Source organism: Cydia pomonella, chromosome 14 (genome assembly GCF_033807575.1).
Source record: "Cydia pomonella isolate Wapato2018A chromosome 14, ilCydPomo1, whole genome shotgun sequence".
In the NCBI taxonomy this organism is placed as follows: domain Eukaryota; kingdom Metazoa; phylum Arthropoda; class Insecta; order Lepidoptera; family Tortricidae; genus Cydia; species Cydia pomonella.
Genome location: NC_084716.1, coordinates 15,412,287 through 15,429,844, shown reverse-complemented (window position 1 = coordinate 15,429,844; position 17,558 = coordinate 15,412,287). Strand labels below are relative to the sequence as shown.

Sequence of the window (17,558 nt, the reverse complement as noted above, 5' to 3'; positions counted from 1 at the left end):
GTTATGAAAAAGGATGAAAACGCAGTCATACCTGTATTAGGCTCCTGTGGCTGCACATTATCCAGTGGGTACGCATAAAACCGGAGATATACGGAGATGGCGGCGCGGAAGTAGAACGGATCCAGCTGGAGGCCACGTACCTGTGCCGGACTCCGATGTTTGTGGGTGTCCCTTTAGGGAGTCGCAAAAACTACCGAAACTTTCAGCCGCGCCGAAACTTATAACACTGTGTTATATCAAAGAACATCACTACACCTTTTTAAACAAAGGCTCGCGCCGCGTGTCTGTCTGTCTGATTCTTGAGGAAGGTTTAGGTGTATAATTAGTACCCGTACGAAGCCGGGGCTGGTGGCTAGTATACCTATAAAAGAGCACAGTCCTACCTGTGTCGGGCTCCTGAGGCTGCACGTTGTCCTGCAGCGGGCAGGCGTAAAGCCGCAGGTACACGGCGATGGCGGCGCGCGCGGCGCGGAAGTAGAAGGGGTGCGCGCGCAGCACGTCCTCGAGCCGCAGCAGCCCCACGTACGAGCGCAGCGTCATGTTGTAGTCCTACCTGTGTCGGGCTCCTGAGGCTGCACGTTGTCCTGCAGCGGGCAGGCGTAGAGCCGCAGGTACACGGCGATGGCGGCGCGCGCGGCGCGGAAGTAGAAGGGGTGCGCGCGCAGCACGTCCTCGAGCCGCAGCAGCCCCACGTACGAGCGCAGCGTCATGTTGTAGTCCTACCTGTGTCGGGCTCCTGAGGCTGCACGTTGTCCTGCAGCGGGCAGGCGTAGAGCCGCAGGTACACGGCGATGGCGGCGCGCGCGGCGCGGAAGTAGAAGGGGTGCGCGCGCAGCACGTCCTCGAGCCGCAGCAGCCCCACGTACGAGCGCAGCGTCATGTTGTAGTCCTACCTGTGTCGGGCTCCTGAGGCTGCACGTTGTCCTGCAGCGGGCAGGCGTAGAGCCGCAGGTACACGGCGATGGCGGCGCGCGCGGCGCGGAAGTAGAAGGGGTGCGCGCGCAGCACGTCCTCGAGCCGCAGCAGCCCCACGTACGAGCGCAGCGTCATGTTGTAGTCCTACCTGTGTCGGGCTCCTGAGGCTGCACGTTGTCCTGCAGCGGGCAGGCGTAGAGCCGCAGGTACACGGCGATGGCGGCGCGCGCGGCGCGGAAGTAGAAGGGGTGCGCGCGCAGCACGTCCTCGAGCCGCAGCAGCCCCACGTACGAGCGCAGCGTCATGTTGTAGTCCTACCTGTGTCGGGCTCCTGAGGCTGCACGTTGTCCTGCAGCGGGCAGGCGTAGAGCCGCAGGTACACGGCGATGGCGGCGCGCGCGGCGCGGAAGTAGAAGGGGTGCGCGCGCAGCACGTCCTCGAGCCGCAGCAGCCCCACGTACGAGCGCAGCGTCATGTTGTAGTCCTACCTGTGTCGGGCTCCTGAGGCTGCACGTTGTCCTGCAGCGGGCAGGCGTAGAGCCGCAGGTACACGGCGATGGCGGCGCGCGCGGCGCGGAAGTAGAAGGGGTGCGCGCGCAGCACGTCCTCGAGCCGCAGCAGCCCCACGTACGAGCGCAGCGTCATGTTGTAGTCCTACCTGTGTCGGGCTCCTGAGGCTGCACGTTGTCCTGCAGCGGGCAGGCGTAGAGCCGCAGGTACACGGCGATGGCGGCGCGCGCGGCGCGGAAGTAGAAGGGGTGCGCGCGCAGCACGTCCTCGAGCCGCAGCAGCCCCACGTACGAGCGCAGCGTCATGTTGTAGTCCTACCTGTGTCGGGCTCCTGAGGCTGCACGTTGTCCTGCAGCGGGCAGGCGTAGAGCCGCAGGTACACGGCGATGGCGGCGCGCGCGGCGCGGAAGTAGAAGGGGTGCGCGCGCAGCACGTCCTCGAGCCGCAGCAGCCCCACGTACGAGCGCAGCGTCATTTTGCGCATGCAGTACGAGTGGAAGTCGAATTGGTCCTCCATTATTTCGGAGAAGTGCTGGAAGAGAAGAAAAGTATGTTCAAATTTCTAATCTGAAAGCCGTAATGCCCCCATCATAAATAAGAATTCGGGGTCAAAATTAGAATCATGATTCTTTTCGGTTTCATGGCATTAGGCGGGTTCACACAGAGCGAGCATACACGCGAGGCAATTTTCTCGCGCAGAAACACTGGCCGCAGAAGTGCGAGGAAATTGCCTCGCGTGTATCTTCGCTCTGTGTGGACCCGCCTATTGAACATTTTGCAAATTTTCAATAGGCAGAGTTAATGCAAATCTAAGATCAACATCAAAAGTGACATATAGGGAGCGTGCATAAACTATGGGGGGCAGCACAGGAGCCCCTGTTTATTGGTACGAGTACGAAGTGTGAATGTCAAGTTTATGCTTCCAATGTATCCCACAAAATAGCAGAACAAGAAAACGTTCGTGAACTGTAGAGGGCAACACTTGCTTTGACATGAAGTGGCAATGTATAGTTTATGTTTCAGATTCAGGCCAAAAGGTGGCAGACCCTCCGACGCGCACGATCCCTATTGATACTCTACATTTTTATGCGTTGAAAATCAATATACCAGTGCAAGATATTACTCATTACAAATTGATGGATAAAATAGGAAAAATGTTAGGATTGTTTGCTTAAAATAAAAAATATTACTTTGCTAATCCGCGAAAAAAATAACGTGCTAGTCAATAAGTGCTATCCCGTTACACTTACTTGCATATTTTACATGCAACTCGACACATGTTTCGCCTCTCTACGAGGCATACTTTTTGGTTTTGTACTTTTAGTGGTGAGTTGTTATATTTATTTGCGTATTTATTTTTGCGGTGGGAGGGTGGGAAAATTAATTGCATGTAAAAATACGCAAGTATTGACTAGCACGTAATTTTTTCGCGGATTAGCTAAGTAATATTTTTTGTTTTAATTAGTATGGATTTCCGCAAAGTAACGCTTGATTCTATTCATTAAATGTTAGTGCTCCCTACATTTGTGATGCGATCGTATTTAATTCCAATATCGCTGAAAATAACACAAAAATTTCAGTCAACATTATGAAAGATCAAAGTTGTTTTCAAGAATACATTACAGGGCGACCCTGCCAAAAAGGCATGTATAGGCGGGTCCACACAGAACGAACTGCCTCGCGAGGAAATTGCCGCGCGAAGCAGCTCGATCGGTGAAGACGTGCCTCGCCCGAGGCAATTATAACGCAATAATTATCCACTTACCCTATCAACTTCATGTGCCTTCTTGAGCGCCTCGCCCCACTGCCTGGCGCGCTGGTAGGCCGCCGCGGCTTCCGTTTGGAACCACATACACTGCATTTCGTTCAGGTTTTCTGTGGCTGGTACACCTGTAATAATTTCAGAAATTAGTATTTTGTGAAATTTAGTACTTATTGTAAGGAAAAATATTAAGATAGTTATAATTACAGGCAGATGAAAAGAAAAGTAAGTCTAACCTCAACACTGACGTAGAATATGCACCCAAAACAAAATTTAACCGTGCTTTTCTGGACTTAGATATGCTTTTAGTTTGAGCCCTGCTGCCTTGCTGTGCACTTTTAACTTTTAGCTGGGCTAGGTAGATATCTTCTAGTCCTGGCTGGCAACTTTTTAGTTTTAGACCTTCTCTACATGCCCTCTAGCTCAAGCCCCGAAGCACATATAATTCTAGCCCCACCCAGCGCATTCGCATATAACAGTTTTCTTCTCGTCAGTTTTAGCCCGAGCTCTGATCGACGAATAGTCGCGTTTGCCAAAAATATGTATACTCGACCTTATTTCCCATATATTAAAGAAGTGTACACGTATTTTATGCCTTTTGTACGTATCGATATTTTCAAACGTGACTGTACCTTCCAGCCTTACTGAACACTGTAGCTCCTATCTCGAGCCCTGATCTAGATAACCATCTAGCCCTAAGTTAGACTCCTCGAGCCCTAACCTAAGGCGCAGGGTAGGGCAAGGCATTTTCCTTACAAACCTTGTGCAAGTTTTATTCATTACTTTTGGCACTATAGCATTTAATTTCATTTTTTGCTTGTATATATTGGATATACGCAGAACTTGATGTAGATTTTTTTTCTTTAAATAAAAAAATAATACATCAAGCCTTAGCTAACAGAAAAATAAGTATATTTCCCAAAAATAATAACTGTAGCGCAAACACAAACGAAGAAAAACGAGTACAAAGTTTGTATGGAAAGAGCCTCCGGCCAGTCCGCTGGCATGTAGTGCAGTATACCTTCTCTGGTGAACTTGGCGCACATCTCCTCGGCGCGCGCCACGTGGCCGGCGCGCAGCATGTAGCGCGCGCACTTGCTGTTGACGTAGCGGTCCGCCGTGTCCATGGCCTGCGCCTCCTCCAGCCACTGGTACGCCGACACCGGGTCGCCGGCGTGCTGCCACGTTAACGATTCTACTGTTAAACCTACTTTATCTACACACATTTTAAAGAGAGGTATGGGCACAGCGAATGTCATCTCGCTTTGTGTGGTAGGGCACAGCACAGCGGATGTCATTCCAGATCTAGAGCAGAGCCCGACTGGGGAAATACCTCCACCTCATCATCACAGGCCTTTGCGTCTATTGCAGACGATCTAAGCATTGCTGTTTAGACAACGGGTTTGGTGACTGTGGAGGCCGATACACCTCCACCTCCACCTATACAGAAAGAAAACGGCAGCCTAATAACACTAGACCCAAAGGTTGCCAAAGCTCAACGAGGGTGCGGAGTGTTAGGGTCAGCAACGCGCATGTAACTCCTCTGGAGTTGCCGGCGTACATAGGCTACGGAGACTGCTTGCCATCAGGCGGGCCGTATGTTTGTTTGCCACCGGCGTAATATATAAAAAAAAATATGCTGTGCGGCGTAATAGTACGCCCAAAGACTACACAAGATAGTTGTATAATAGTCTTCTAACCTTATCTATTCATTCATTCATTTATTTATTGCTTTTGTGGGTATACAATAGGTCTCATAACAAGATAACAGTACGTTTACCACAAACCCTGTCAGGGCACTGCATTATTATGTACTTAAAAATAAAAAAAGTAGCATGCAATATCTACAACATCTATCCTTCTTTTAACAATAAACAGCCCTATCAACGTCGGCGTGTGTATCGCCGCATTAATATTCTTCAAAGTCCAGTCCGTATTCTCCTTATAATCAAAGTGCGGAGCAGCAATAGTACGCCCATAAATTACAGTCTACTAACCTTATATATCCTTCCTTTAACGATAAAGAGCTCTATCAACGTCGGTGTGTGTTCTATCGCGGCGTCTATATACTTCAAAGCCCGGTCCGTATCCTTCTTATAATCAAAGTGCTGAGCGGCGTAATAGTACGCCCATAGAAGAGCGCTGGCCGGTTGTTTCGCTTCGCTCGGGTCGGAACTGAATGTGCCGGTTTTGGATAAGTTCTCTATGTATTGCAGTACCAGTTTTTCTATCGTTTCGGCTTTGCTTTTGTCCGCGTATAACGATCTGGAATTAAAAGTGGTGTTTGTTTAAAATATGGAAACTTATTAAGATAAACTGAATTATAATGACTGATGTCATGTGAGGAGATCACAAATTGATTTACTTAGTGATCTTGTAACCAATTTAAAGTTGTTTTTGTTTCATAACTACATACAAACTGCTCTCCGTGAAAATGAACATTTGAATGTCCCTAAGGATGATATTTTTTAGTCCAATGTGCACTGCGTCTCACTCTCTCATTAAGTCAAATACGAGATGCTAATACACATTGGACCAGGCAGTTGGACGGGTGGAATACCATCCTAACATAGCATATTTCGCTAACAGTCTAGCAGGGAAGTTGGCGCGAAGATGACCTTTCCTGTTTTCAGTTAAAGAATTTGCTCCAGAGGTTTCTGCAAGTAAGCTCACCTAGTCAAGAACTAATCAAGGAATTATTTCTATGGTGTACGTATGTATACCTAATGTCGACGAAGAGCGGCGGGATGCCCTTGTGCAGGCCGTGGCGCAGGTACTCGTCGACCAGCCGGGCGAACACGGCCGGCGAGCCCGCCTCCGGCAGCTGCAGCCGCCGCGGCGCTATTGCTTTGGGATACTCTTTCCTGGAAGCAACGTGTGACGTCATGTATTCATTTCTACATCTTAAAAAAATTTCACCCCCACTTTACGTGTAGGGGAGGTACCCTAAAAAAATTATTTTTTTATATTTTATTGTACGACTTTGTCGGTTCTATTGATTTATATATCCATGCCAAATTTCAGCATTCTAGCACTAACGACCACGGAGCAAAGCCTCGGACAGACAGACAGACAGACAGACAGACAGACAGACAGACAGACAGACGGACATGGCGAAACTATAAGGGTTCCTAGTTGACTACGGAACCCTAAAAATGTTGACAAATAGAACATTGACCGTCGAATCCGCTCCACCTACAAAGTTCACGTTGACGCGCCGCTCACGAGAGGTTTGGCGTTCAAAGGGTTAAAGAAAGTAACAAAAGTTAACACATTGCTTTGAGAAAGTTCATATGTCCATCCGGTGCATGCCATATTATCTTGCAGGGTATTACATTACATATATTGAATATTATCTCAGAGACTCATCAGTTGTTACTAGAATACTCTTTATTGGCACACCTCAGTAAAAAAGTACAAAAGAAAAGAAACAATTGATTAACATGCTGACAACAGGCGGTCTTATCATTAAAAGGCGACCTCTTCCAGACAACCTTTGGGTAGTGGAAACAGGTGTTTTAAAACGTTATGAAGCTTACAATTACAGTGAGTCTGCTAGATTTGAAGATTACATCTATTATATTTAGTAATGTGATAAACCCTTTGAACGCCACGCCTATTATATACAACGCGCCATCTTACAATGCACGAAGACCGATATTACACTGTAACCGTCAGTTGACATCACAGGGTTAAAACTAAATCAATATATCTGCATTAAAACTACATTTCCAACAAACAACAAATATAAATACTGGGTTCAACTTACTTATATACATCGAAGAAGGCCACTTTTTCATCAGGATCACTAAGTTGTTTAGCTTCTATAAGTTTCTGATAATACATCACATTTTCAGGGTTGCGCTTTAGTAAGTCTTCATAAACTGCCTCCGCCTCTTTAAATCTGAAAACATCAATTATAATTCTGATTTTAAGACATCCATTCTCAACATTATGGACAAAAACGGACAAGTGCGAGTTGGACTCGCGCGCCGAGGATTCCGTACAAATTTAACTTATTTTTTACAAATTTATCGTTTTGAGATTTTTCCCTGTACTTGTAGTGTAAGACGATATTACTTGCCAATTTTATAGTTCTAGATCAATGGAAGTACCCTATAAATTGTGATTCCCTTAAGAGTGACGATATCTACGTTTTTAGCGGCATAAAAGGCCGTATCTTTATTTTACGTTATTTAACTTAGAAGCTTGATTAAAAAAATCAAGCTTCAACACAGCTTCAAGAGATTGTAGACTGGTACTTGTATATATGGTTTTAATTTCAACTCGATACCTCCACGCGTTACCGAGATAAAGGGTCTTGACAGACCAACAGACATACAGACGGACAACAAAGTGATCCTATAAGTGTTCCGTTTTTTTCCTTTTGAGGTACGGAACCTTATAAAGATTGTAGCAACTACCATGGATCCATGTGAATAGTTTAAAATAGAAGGTTAATAACATTTTGTTAAACAAATGCATGTTTCCTCTTGCACTTCCACAAATGTGCTAAACTACAAAAGTTCTAAAAGTCCAAGTTTTGGATACAACAATAAAGCTACAAAACATCCTTTGAATATAGAACTCAAGTCCTTAAAGTCTTACTCGTACCTACCTCCTAGTCTATCTTATGCTTCACTAACTTTCCCATTCAATGCAATGTACACTGAAATCGGCACATCTCCTCACAGCTCCTTAACAATAACATTCTAAACAAAACTGGCATTGTTGTGCTAATTTGGTAGTGCAGCATATTGCAGGTGTATGAGCCATATTAACTGTATTTTAACATTATCCAGCTATAACCAACCTGAACTAGAATAAAATGGATTTATGAGTGATAGAAGATGTTGAAGATGTTTGCCTAAAATTTCATTTAGTTGAAATTAGTTAGCTGTTGCTGACTGTACTTTTCTTTCAACAGGTAAATAATACATATTAAGTAGATGTCGAATACTCATCAAAACAATTCTAACAAACTCAAACACAATATTTTTTTATTTTAAGTGTTTTAATAAGTTAGTTTATATATTATATAGTAACTATTATTAAACACAATTAGGTTGCCTGGTTTTTTCACAGAGTTGTCAAGGTTGTCATAGGAACCTTCTGTGTCCCTCATGAGATCAGTTTGATGGTAACATAATATTGTTACCCAACTTACACATGTATGCGAAGTTTCAGCTCAATTGAATAATGAAAAGTGGGTGTAATCTAGCTTGCAAGATTTGATCCAAACATACTTTTATTATTATTTGGGTTCTTGGTTTTTCTCGGTATTCGGGAATACCGGTGTAATGAAATGCACGGGCCGAAGCCAACTCATAATAAAATTAATCACTACATGAATATTGACCGTTTTCGGCTCGGTTGTACCTTGGTCCTGGTGGCAGTAAGGTAACTGAAGAAAGTTGGTTACTTATATTAGGAAATTGCAAATCGTTCTGAAGAAACTTTCTGACTATGCGGCATGTCTTTAAAATAACTGCTTTTTGCGTATGATTATGAAGATGGTGATAGCGATAGGGTTTTTATTGAGGTGTGTAGTAAACAATGGGTACTGTGGTAATGTTGGTTAATTTCCACATTCTAGCTATTTAATCTGTCAAATCTGTGTTTTTGGTAAGTTCCTCGGATATTATATTTTGTATGTTGTAAGTATTCGGAATTACTATGTCAATTAAAAGAGCTGTTTTGTTTGTTTTGTCTACTACAGTGATATCTGGTCTGTTGTAGTGTGTGGTTGGGTCTGTTTTATAGCTCTGTCAAAATACATCTTGTAAGAGTGATTTTCTAAGACATTGTCAGGGATGTACTTGTAGTTTTAGTTTTAGTTGGACTTGGTTGGGTTATCAAGTTATATTTCATCGCAAGTTTCTGGGGGACTATGTTGGCTACCTGATCATGTCTGTACTTATAATCAGTCTGGACTATTGCTCTGCATGCTCCAGTAATATGTTGTATAGTTTCTCCTAGACTATTGCATTTCCTGCACGAATCTATAACTCAGTTTTTCATAATGATTTTTTTCTACAATCAGGTTATTTTTTTCTAAACTTTGATTTGGGGCTGACTGCAGATCCCATCTGCTGGGTGAAAGCCTCCTCACTTTTACAAACATACATACATTGCAATTTAAATAAAATATTGTAAAAATTACTAACCTTTTCAACTTCAAATAATATTCTCCACTAGTTTCTTTCACTGATAATTTATCAAGGATCTGAGTCTGGAACTTGTGTAAATGTGACAGAGCCCTGTCAAACTGTCCGGACTCTGCAAGAACCATGTTTTGGTACAATAGCAGTTCTGAATGTTCATAATCATATGGTCCTTTCATTTGGTTTGTACGGAAGGCGTCGAGAATGCTGTTGGCCATTTCATAGTCTCCAAGCAGATGATAGCTCATCGCGAAGCCTATCCAGGAAGCCCTCTGTGTTGGTCGGAGCATAAACAGCTGATACCGGGTGTCCTGAAATTTTAGTAATAAAAATTTTAAATCTACTTGCCTGGCATGGTGCTTGTTGTCAAGTCCAAACCATCGAAATTACAATACAATAGGTACAAAAATATTTATTATTTTTGTACACAATAGGTACAAATTTTTTTCAATCCTTACTAACATATCCTATTTAATTTTGTCTGTCCCTTTGTTGCTTAAATGTAGACACTAGTAAAGTCAAGTGGGGTAAAAGGAATATAATAATTATAATTATGATTATATTGTATTGTATTTAGACAGAATTAGTATGCTAAGTACTGTTGTACTGTACTATCTAAAAAAGCAAGCACTTTGGGCAGAAATTAGTAATTCAATTATAAAATACCAGTGTGGCAAAGCAGAAAAAAATGTAGCAAAATTGGTGAGGACTTCATAAAGAGGTGAATGATGAGGCTATCCATAGAAATTGTCACACACCTCAGATGCTATAGTTATTCTGATACCCAATGGCTAAGCCACATTAATGAGTCTTTTAACTCAGAAAACAAAACAGGTATTATTTGTCTCACTTGAATAAATAAGTAGGAGGTAAATAAATTCTACTATGCAACTGAGTTCACTGTCAAGTTGCATGAATTGTTCTAGTAACAAATAATCTTAACTCATTTGCACAGATAGCATCGCATTCCTTACAATGAGTAGGTAACAAAATGACAATACCTTGTATCCTTCTAAATCTCTCATCTGGATCTGGAGAAGGGATAAATCCCGAAGAATCTGTATATTCTCCTTTTCCCATTTAAGAGCATTCCGATAACATTTGATAGCCTCATCATATTTCTTATCAGACCGTTGTAGGAGGCCATAGACATGCCAACACACTGGGGACTTGAGATCATTTCGAAGGCCTCGGCGCACATATTCGTATGCTTCTTCTTTACGTCCCAGGCAGTTTAGAGTCAAACCTTTCATTGCCAGGGTCTCTGAAAAAAAAACAAACATGAATGACTGATCTCCTCTGAGGACTCTAGGCCAAAAAAGTTTAAGTCAGATTTAACCACCAACAGAAACACTTATTTATACATAAATTATTGGTAATAAATACTCACCTCCATGTTCTGCGAATTTTGGGTTGGAGAGGATTTGCTTGGCAAATTTCAAACCATTTTTATATTGTTTATGTTCATAGCAACGCTGGAAAAGTAAGCGTTTATTAGATATTATTTAACCTTATTTATTATTAGATACGGGCACTCCGAAGATGCAAGGCCAGTTATATATGATATAAATAAGACTAAACATTTACTATAGGAACAGGTGGTAGTATTAATAAATAATAATAGTGTCATACAATTGCATGTAGCCCTGATTTGTCATTCAAAAGATATGCTTTATTTTATAATTCAATATAATCGCCGAGGATGACAAGCTATACTGAACCAAAATATATGTTTACAATTGCACTTACCAAAATTCTTTTGAATAGCGCATTTTCTTTGGGCGGCAAAGGATTACTGGGTGGCATTTTGTTCAAAGAAAACGAAGCGTATTTTTATTATTTCACTAATAAATTGAAATATAGCTAAAAACCTCGTGGCTATAAACCAAAGAAGTCGATGAAGGATTGTCTATGGGCTTTCGGAAAGATGATAAGTGAGTCACGTGACCAAATTAGGTGATACCAGCATCAATTTCAAATGTAATAATGACAATCGTATCATCAATAGTTCTCTTTATTTAAAAGTAAATTATTGTTGTCTATGATTACCTAAAATTGCGTTTACAGAGAACGTTACAAAGAAGAAGTATTTGAATAGCTCATAAGGTATTGAGCACATCAAAGCAAGGTAATAGTTTTTTTTATCAAATATATAAATATTATTTAAAAAACGAATCGATAAGTTTGTGAAATCAATGTTATTGATCAAATAGGAATATTGCTTTTATCAAGTTTAAATTTATCATATAACTGCCTCTGTCAACAAGCATAACGTCAAGACATATCAATTGGCCAATGTCAATCATTGGTTAATCTAGCGTTTTTGATGGTATATAAATAAGTTGAATATTTTATTTATGTTACTGTGAGTCGAAATAAGTGTGATAGCTACTTTTAAGATAGGTGAAATAATATGGGTATAGAAAACATGCGTCGCTGGCCCATGTATTTGATGTTCGCCGTGTGCATTCTGCTGGTCCTTTCACTATTAAATAGTGGAAGTATGCTCACCGTGTTGCGAAACAGAGTAGCTGAGATGAGCGTACAACTTCAAGAATGCTCTAAACAACAGACCTCATGTATGGAAGAGTCCCTGCGGCTTCTTGAACAAAAAGACGGTTACGTTTCAAAACTCGATGATCTCGACAAAGAAAAAGGGAAGTTGATTGACGACATTAAAGACTATAAACATAAGTTAACAGAAACGGAAATTAAAGTTAATAGAACGAAAATGGACGAACAGCTTTGTGTGGCGGAGCGCGAGTCTTTAAAAAATCTGCAGCTGAGCAAAGAGGGTGTGATCCAGACTTTGAGATTAGAAAAGGTCACTTTAACGGATCAATTAGCTGATAGAAAAAAGAAGATTGAAGATTTGGAGAGGCAGGTAGAAAATTTGAAGGCAACTTTAGCATCTATGGCTACAAAGCCGGCAGCAAACATAGTGTCCTCTAAAGTAACTCCTGCTGCCCAGCCTCCTAAGCTAAGCCCTGCTTTGAATGCACATGAACCACTTAATGAACCTATCCTTGACAATGATGCCAAGGAAGACATTGATGACACAAATGTGCTAAATGATGATCAAGGTTTTGATCCACAGATGTAAATACATTTTTTTTTTTTAAGGTAAGGAAAAATTGGCAGGGCAATAAAACATTTTTACATCTTGACTGATAACGAAAAACAAAGCCAAATTGTGTTGAACTCTGATAAAATTGTTGACTCACAAATTTATTTTGTATAGTAATATTAGTGTGATTTATGATAGTTTTAGCTACTGATACTTTTTGTATGAACAAAACTACACTCCCAGTGCAATTATATACATGACATTTTATCATTTATGATATCGCAATAGTTAATTATGCATTTACTACTCGTTTTTCCATATTTAGTTATCTATTGTTATTTATACAAAAATAATTACCATTTAGAAGGGTTATTGTTATTCCATTCCCCGTGTTCCATGTTTTATATATTGTTGATATACTTACTTAACCTCGTACCTATATATTAGATATGTATATCAGATACGAGTTTGAGTAAGTATAACGATGATATGTATTCATTTTGTTAAATGCTGGCCTATATTTGGGGGTTATAGCTAGGCTTATTTATCACGATCCACACAAGTGTAACAACTATTTTGAGATTGGTCATAAAGAATTCTAGCAATCTTTTCAAAAATCACATTGGGTAAACATTTTTTTTTTAATGTTACCCTATACATACATATGTATATTGCAAAATTGTACCTGTTAATAGATTTTATTTGAACAAGGTACCATTTACCCTAAACTAACGTTGGTTAAAAGTTATTTTATTGTTGAGCTAATATCAGATTTGTTTATTACACCTGATATTAGCTTTAACTATATGTAGGTACAAACACAACATTTTTTATTTTATTTAAATATACTGTTGTATTCATTAATGAAGTCAACAATATATTATTAAACAATTATTTTCTGATAATTTTGTATATGGTTGTGGGATTGTGCATAGAGTAAATTGAATGTTGAGGCACTATCATGAACAGGTAACCAATCTTGTGTAATGTGTTCATATCAAATGTGTCAAAGAAGGTCGAATTTACAATGAATCTGTGTAGCAGTTAATACCTTTTGAAATGAATAAGTGATGGCAATTTGTAAAACATCATTCTCAATTATATGCTGTATGTGTACAGTTTAAAAGCAATTGGTTTTTAAATATGTAGGTATATTCGCCTTTTACAGGTTGAATAAACCAAATGGACCATGAAATGAAAGTGAATGAAACTGTAAAAACAAGAGAATATATATTAAGATAGGGTGCACTATGCTCAGCTTTCTTACTTACATATAATGTGGAAATAGGTTAGATTAGTAAGTAAAGAGTTTTCAAAATGTTCCTGTTATTAATTCTGCTTAAGGAAACAATGCAGAATTTCCTAACTCATGTCAAGAACTCAACTTTTGGGAACAAATCAAATTATTTTTAACAAATATTTTGATTTGTGTTTTTTAATAGTCACACCACACTACTATGTATAAATTATAAACTGAAATAGATGACATACATTAAAGTTGGATACGAACCTGGCCTTCGCCACTGAAGGGCTTTGTCACTTTTTAGGGTTCCGTATCCAAAGGGTCAAAGGGGACCCTATTACTGAGACTTTGCTGTCCGTCTGTCACCAGGCTGTATCTCATGAACCGTGATAGCTAGTTTCACAGATGATGTATTTCTGTTGCCACTATAACAACTAATACAAAAAACAGAATAAAATGAATATTTAAGGGGGTCTCCCATACGACAAACCTTTTTTTTTTTGGCGTTTTTATAAATAATGGTACGGAACCCTTTGTGCGCAAGTCCAACTCACACTTGGCCGGTTTTTTCTTTAATGTATGATATCTATTTCATTTAATGTCAGGAACTTTATATAGTTGTTATAATTAAATGTTGCCCCATTTGCATTGTCATCCTGTATATTTGTATAAATATGTCAACAAGAATTCCAAGTCAATGTATCAATAACGACTATAACAAGCTATACAAATAGCCCATTGTAAAGTTATTTCAATTTAGTGAACATAGACACATGTAAAGTTCAAGTTACACAGGGAGCTACCTAAAACTAAAGTTCCAAGATTGTATATCTCCATCTCTATTCATTTTGTGTTTACCCATCACGGAACCATAGTGTTCCAGACATTTGGGAAGTGTGGGCAGAGGCAAAGCCAACACGTAGACCCTTTTTGACACTTTAATGATATGTAAAGGGTGCTGCCCGTGCACGTGATGGGACGCACGCAGAGGCAGCACCCGCCAAGGTGTAAGAGATTGATCTAAATGAACTAGGAAATGTTGGCGATCCAATAACTTCGAAGTTTGCGGTAGGATTCGGGTTCACTTGATTTTTCTGCGTTCGCGCAACCAATAAGAATATCGTCCACACAATTAACTGACGAATAGGCGGGTCCACACAGAGCGAGCGAGCGAGCACGTACGTGCGAGGCAATTTCCTCACGCCCAAACCGGCCAGTGTAGACGTGCCTAGGCCGAGGCGGCGCGTGCGTTTTCCTCGCCCGAGGCACGTCTACACTAGCCGGTTTGTGCGTGAGGAAATTGCCTCGCGCGTATGCTCGCTCTGTGTGGACCCGGCTAATCGTGAATCTTATTGTATTGAAATAAGGGTCACTAACGTTAAAAGTGTTGTTAACCTCGTATGGCCCACTACACATTTATTATAGTTTCTATTTTTAATTTGAACCTTCTTGTATAGTAAATTAAGATACATTTCCTTGAAAAAGAAACAGATGGAATTCTACTTTATTGGGTTTATGAAATGTTCTAATTAGATTGAAACAGACTGTACATTGTAATGCATTTTTTACGACGTTATTTTATTACACATCCAGGACAGTAGTAAGATGAGAAACCAGTTTGTTTACACGCTGTTATCATGTAGCAATGTTTTGCCTGAATTAAGTATTATAAATTATAAGCCATCGCGGTGCCACAATTTGTGTAGTTTTAGATCTGATTTGTGTACTCTTTGCTCAAGTTATTATATCAGTGTTGTTTTCAAGAATGTTTATTTATAAAATATCTGGGCGGACCTTGCGCTTGTTTGCCACCAAGGTAGCTTAAATTTATTTGGTTGTGACCAAAAATGGTTTGACATTCTTGACTGAGGTTATTTCAGGTCTTGGTCAGAGACCGTGGCGTAACTATTCCATACCCTCATAAGGCCCAAGGGCCTATCCGTGGTACTAATTCCTTTTATGTGATTTAAACCATTTTCAAATGAAACTGAGTTGCATTTCTTTTGTTCTGTTACATTTCAAAACAAAAGATATTCGACCATATTTAATTCACTATTAATTCCAAATTCAAATGACAGTTTTTTGCATTTCTTTTTATGTCCGGCTCTAAAGCATTCCGGCGTATTCTCCTAATACGGTAGGGAATAGTCTTAGCATTTTCCACAGAAAGACGGGAGGCCATGCGATTTTGCCAATTGATATGGTTACGCCACTATATTATATGTAGGTAAGTTAAGAAATAAATTTTGATACTTATATATGACACTAAGGCTACAGTTAAATGGCAGGTCTTAGCTTCGTAAATATAAGGGTTAATTCACAACTGTCAAAATTTGCTTCTTATCGACTATAAATGTTGTACGATATAATTTATTCTTTTGACTCTATACCAGGAAAAAATCAATTGATATTATCAGGATAAGAGACTTATGAAGTTAACATTGGCAACTATAGAATAAGTACCTACAGTCAACACTTAATAAGCATATTGAGTGCAAAACTACTTCCTAGTTTATTTTTGAAAACAGCATACCTGGTGAGTGATATAATTAGTATGACATTCTTTTTTTTATAACATTATTGTGTTGTATAAACCCATTGTATTCTATATTGAATAAAGAAGGGAATTTAGTTATATATTTATATACTGAAAGTTTCATTCATACCTTTACCTCTGTAATGTAGTGATGTAACTGGACTAATTCCAATGTGGTCTCGTTTCCCCTCTGGGTTGTATCTAAGACTTCTGAGAGACACATTCGTCAGATTCCTGTTCTTTTTTCGGACGCAAACGGTATTCCTCTTTGGACAGAAATAAACTTCGGTGTGGAAGATTTGGAATTTTCCTGTGATACTAGGTAGGTAGGTAGGTTAGGTTCGTAGCTTCAGATGCCCGAAGGCCAAACCGCCCTGAAATAGGAGCCCCGGTCTAGTTAAGTTTTATTCTGACGAACGCGGAATCTGGCGAAAAGTCAGTTTTCGTCCGAAAAATAATAGGCTATAATTTATTCTGACGAATGTGTCTGAGATCCTGGGTTGGAAGGTCAGGTGGCAGTTGGTTTCAAAAAACGAGGACCTTTGTCAATTCTTGGGGTTAGGTTACCAAGCGGGCTCCAGATGAGCCGTTAGTGCCGTTACAAAATACTGCGACAATGCCAGAAGGATGATGAGCCCTGTAAAAGTACTGACGTCTCACGTGCCACATGAGTCAAAGCATTAAGTTTATTATTGCTTCTTCGAATCTCTCACTATAAGCAAAGATAGATAAGAAGTAAGCATAGAGTGCTCCAGAGGCGGCGTTAGGCGTGGGCGACGTGGGCCATCGCCTACGGTCTCGCGGTCCGAGGGGCCTCGCGCCTGAAATAATAAGTATATCTCGGACACACCGTAAAAATGATCGTTATTTCTTGTGCCACCAGAGGGCCTCGCTAAATGTACCTTGCCCTCATAAAATTTCGGTCTTGCCCCCGCCACTGGAGTGCTCGCTCCATACATCAGGGGGCCTAACGCGAAAACCAAAATTCGCAATTTTACTCTCACTCAAAAGTACCTAATTAGAGCGACAGAGAAAAATGCCCGCAATTGACGAAATTCGATTTTGGCGGTCATAGCCGTTTTGGTACAGTCAGCGTCAAATACTTTGTAGCAGTCAAAGTGGCCAAATAGTTTGGTACACCTATTTGGCTACTTTGGTTGCTACAAAGTATTTCACGCTGACTGTACCAAAACACTTTTTATTTTCCATTATTATTCTCCTGTTTGTAATATTCGTTGTAAATTTTTGAGAAATACAATTTTCGACAGTCGCGACATTCGAGACATCAGACTTATAATTCCGCTACTTAATGCTAGACGTCGACTACGAAAATAATAAGCGTTTTAGAACCTAAACTGTTG

The 17,558-nt window shown here is 40.6% G+C and overlaps 3 protein-coding genes across 4 annotated transcripts in view; 1 reads left to right on the top strand and 2 right to left on the bottom strand.

Moving 5' to 3' along the window:
- Positions 1 to 717, bottom strand: part of LOC133525047 (N-alpha-acetyltransferase 15, NatA auxiliary subunit-like) — a 100,468-nt gene extending 99,751 nt beyond the window's left edge. Inside the window, exon 1 of one of the 2 annotated variants that reach the window (XM_061861266.1) lies at positions 554 to 717. In XM_061861266.1, coding sequence (XP_061717250.1) covers positions 554 to 710 — 157 coding nt within the window. In that variant the 5' untranslated portion in view covers positions 711 to 717. The other variant, XM_061861265.1, reaches the window with a different exon arrangement.
- A 995-nt stretch (positions 718 to 1,712) lies between these two features.
- Positions 1,713 to 11,263, bottom strand: LOC133525046 (N-alpha-acetyltransferase 15, NatA auxiliary subunit). Its single transcript, XM_061861264.1, has 10 exons — positions 11,101 to 11,263; positions 10,742 to 10,826; positions 10,353 to 10,615; positions 9,355 to 9,662; positions 6,957 to 7,091; positions 5,911 to 6,051; positions 5,185 to 5,452; positions 4,209 to 4,365; positions 3,191 to 3,315; positions 1,713 to 1,957 (listed from the first exon to the last, which is right to left on the bottom strand). The coding sequence occupies exons 1-10, from the start codon at positions 11,155 to 11,157 to the stop codon at positions 1,727 to 1,729; spliced, it is 1,770 nt and encodes a 589-aa protein (XP_061717248.1). The 5' UTR covers positions 11,158 to 11,263; the 3' UTR covers positions 1,713 to 1,726.
- Positions 11,264 to 11,631: 368 nt separating this feature from the next.
- Positions 11,632 to 16,304, top strand: LOC133525048 (uncharacterized). The gene has a single exon (XM_061861269.1). It carries the CDS (start codon positions 11,765 to 11,767, stop codon positions 12,452 to 12,454), a length of 690 nt encoding a protein of 229 aa, XP_061717253.1. The 5' UTR covers positions 11,632 to 11,764; the 3' UTR covers positions 12,455 to 16,304.
- The last annotated feature ends 1,254 nt before the right edge of the window (positions 16,305 to 17,558 follow it).

What these genes read in the sequence shown, in the direction of transcription:
- LOC133525048 (XM_061861269.1), top strand. Translation starts at nt 11,765, where the DNA reads ATGGGTATAGAAAACATGCGTCGCTGGCCCATGTATTTGATGTTCGCC.
- LOC133525046 (XM_061861264.1), bottom strand. Translation starts at nt 11,157, where the DNA reads ATGCCACCCAGTAATCCTTTGCCGCCCAAAGAAAATGCGCTATTCAAA. An exon ending in GAGATTTAGAAGGATACAAG is followed by an intron (nt 9,663 to 10,352) that starts GTATTGTCATTT and finishes CTAAAATTTCAG; the next exon opens with GACACCCGGTATCAGCTGTT. An exon ending in TATTATTTGAAGTTGAAAAG is followed by an intron (nt 7,092 to 9,354) that starts GTTAGTAATTTT and finishes TGATGTTTTCAG; the next exon opens with ATTTAAAGAGGCGGAGGCAG.